At 36.3% G+C, this 2,462-nt stretch overlaps 1 protein-coding gene across 3 annotated transcripts in view; it reads left to right on the top strand.

Annotated features, from left to right (window-relative positions):
* LOC119585260 (high-affinity choline transporter 1-like) overlaps nucleotides 1-2,322 on the top strand; it is a 75,683-nt gene extending 73,361 nt beyond the window's left edge. For 2 of the 3 annotated variants that reach the window (XM_037933933.1, XM_037933931.1), the window contains 3 exons: nucleotides 289-419; nucleotides 571-745; nucleotides 916-2,322. In XM_037933933.1, the coding sequence (XP_037789861.1) occupies nucleotides 289-419; nucleotides 571-745; nucleotides 916-1,102 (493 nt within the window). In that variant the 3' untranslated portion in view covers nucleotides 1,103-2,322. The remainder of the gene's footprint in view (nucleotides 1-288; nucleotides 420-570; nucleotides 746-915) is intronic. The other variant, XM_037933932.1, reaches the window with a different exon arrangement.
* The last annotated feature ends 140 nt before the right edge of the window (nucleotides 2,323-2,462 follow it).

The raw sequence follows: 2,462 nt of genomic DNA, 5'->3' as shown, positions 1-2,462 counted from the left end.
CTACCACCTGTTTTCCTGTATCTTTTCTTTGATTGATTGGTTTTAGATTTCAAACGACTCGATATTTATTCCTTTTTCCACCTTATCCCTGCTGTCAAATTTTATCCAACAACTCACTGAACAAGGTACTTAGTAACAGAGTATGAATATTCTCCCACCTGCATAAGACTTTACAAATGCTTGTCATAAAACCTTCTTAAACCTTTGTATTTACCTAATTCACATTCCACTTTTCTTCTCCTTTCTCCTATTATAACAAGAATATGATTATTGTTTATCTGTTTCCAGCAAGTTGTGTGGTGATCTGGTGTACGTGATCCTGTTTCCTCAGCTGTTGATGGTCGTACACTTCAGGCAGTATGTCAACACGTACGGGTCCTTTGCGGGTTTCTGTATGGGCTTCCTTGTGCGCCTCCTTGGTAAGATTTTGTTAATGGTCCTCAAGAACAGTTTCATTGTCCTTTATTCTTCTGTAGCGTACATGATTGTTGACTGAAGGATTAGTTATATGTGTATCTAAGTTAAGAATTTCAGCGTCACTTTAATCCAATGACTTCAAAACAATTTTAGGTGGAGAGCCATATATCGGTGTTCCTGCTGTCATCCATTACCCGTTTTATGACGCGGAGCACGGACAGCAGAACTTCCCCTTCAGGACAGTGGCCATGCTGGTGTCACTCACTAGTCTCATCTTGATTTCTGCCATAGCCAAGCTGCTCTTCACGAAGGGAATCATACCAGAGAAGTGAGTGTATTTCTTTAAATGGATTATATAAGGATTTGATATCATTAGTAGTGACTTCAGTGTATTCCTGTAGTTTGTTCATGTTATCATTTCTTCCGTGTCTGTTATTTGGCATTACTTAACTGTTGTAGTGAAAAGGTTCTCCTGAGATTAGTATTTCTATTCCGCAGGTACGACTTCTGCCACTGCTTTACCGACGCACCTTCTGATGAAGGCGAAGACAAGCAGGAACTCAGCCAAGACGACACTCTCCACGTAGCTTCTCTGAAGAAGGAGCAGTCCTCACTCCAGGCAGCAGAGGGAAAGCTGTACATGCCCTCCGCTTCTATTGAGGACGGCCATGTAAATAAGATGTGAAGAGTGACATTCAGTAACTGATATATGCATGATCACGTTTCTTTCAGTTTTTTTTTATGAAATATTTCATGCTGTTCAGTATTATAGCTGTGTAAAAGTCAGTGCATCTTACCAGTCGTGCTGATTGTAAACACAAGATTGTAAAAACATAACCCGGCATATCCAGATGTAAAAGATTGTTCACCTTCCTACTGTTTGCGATTATCAGATGAACAACAAGCACACGTCGTCAATCGAAGCAAACGGCGCCTAACTCAATACAGTATCTGGTTCAAAAGAGTATTTATAATGTATTAAAATTCATTCTCCTTTTTTTAACTGTGTATTTACTTTTAGCTGACATGAATATCTTTACAATACTTTACATTTTTTAAAATGATATTATGTCAGGTTTTCAAACTATTTAAATCAGTCATTGTTAGGGTGAGCAGTCAAAGTATTGAGAGTTCAAATAGTTCAAGGAAGGTCTACTGTAGTTTTTCACAGTCCTTTCTTTTTCTTTTTAAGATATGGATATTATGGCATATTACTGCTAGAATTATACAACATGACTGTACATGATGCATCTGAACACAAGGGATCAAGTCTGTAATGATGCATAATCAGCAGTGTGTGTGTCCAACTTGTATATATGATTTTTGTTACTTGCATTCGAGTTGTTAGAGAGGAAGGTTGTGGTTGCGTATTGTGAGGAAAGATAACCTCTCTTACAACAGCGCTATACTTGTATAATATTGCTTACCACACAAAACGGGAGAGCATTGGACTTAAAAACACAACAATTGATTCGATTCGAAAAATATATCAGACGGTTTCGTATGTCTTAAAACTTTATATAGCTGATATTAAAATGGGGTGATTTGTCTGTATGTATTACATGAACTTGAGTGGTTTTCTTACACATAACCTAAGATGTATATGTTTTTTATAACTGTTAGTATACGTTTCATTCTCACACCTTCATGCAGAGTGTGAGAAACATTTCTTGCCATTAGTTTATCATAGTATGAAAGGTAGAGAGTTAGGTACATGCACATTTATGGTAGTAATCATGATATCACATAGTTTAGTTTCATGATATCATACCTTTGCCAATGACATTATGCATGTTAAAGAAAAGAATTAATGTACTTTTGGATTATATGCATTTAGGTGTAACTTTCAAAATGCTTTTAGTATGGGTATGTAATGAAGCAATAATAATTATGGGAAGGTTTGTTTTTAATTGTTTTACTTTGTGTCCTATCCTATTTATAAAGCAAACTGTGACACGGTTATTGGTCAACTTAATCTTTTCCATAATTTCCAACTAATTGGTATTTGTTTTCACAAATTTCCAGTTGCGATTCGAGATACAAAA

Source organism: Penaeus monodon, chromosome 19 (assembly GCF_015228065.2).
Source record: "Penaeus monodon isolate SGIC_2016 chromosome 19, NSTDA_Pmon_1, whole genome shotgun sequence".
In the NCBI taxonomy this organism is placed as follows: domain Eukaryota; kingdom Metazoa; phylum Arthropoda; class Malacostraca; order Decapoda; family Penaeidae; genus Penaeus; species Penaeus monodon.
The sequence above is the reverse complement of the archived record's forward strand: the minus strand, read 5'-3'. Positions and strand labels throughout refer to the sequence as shown.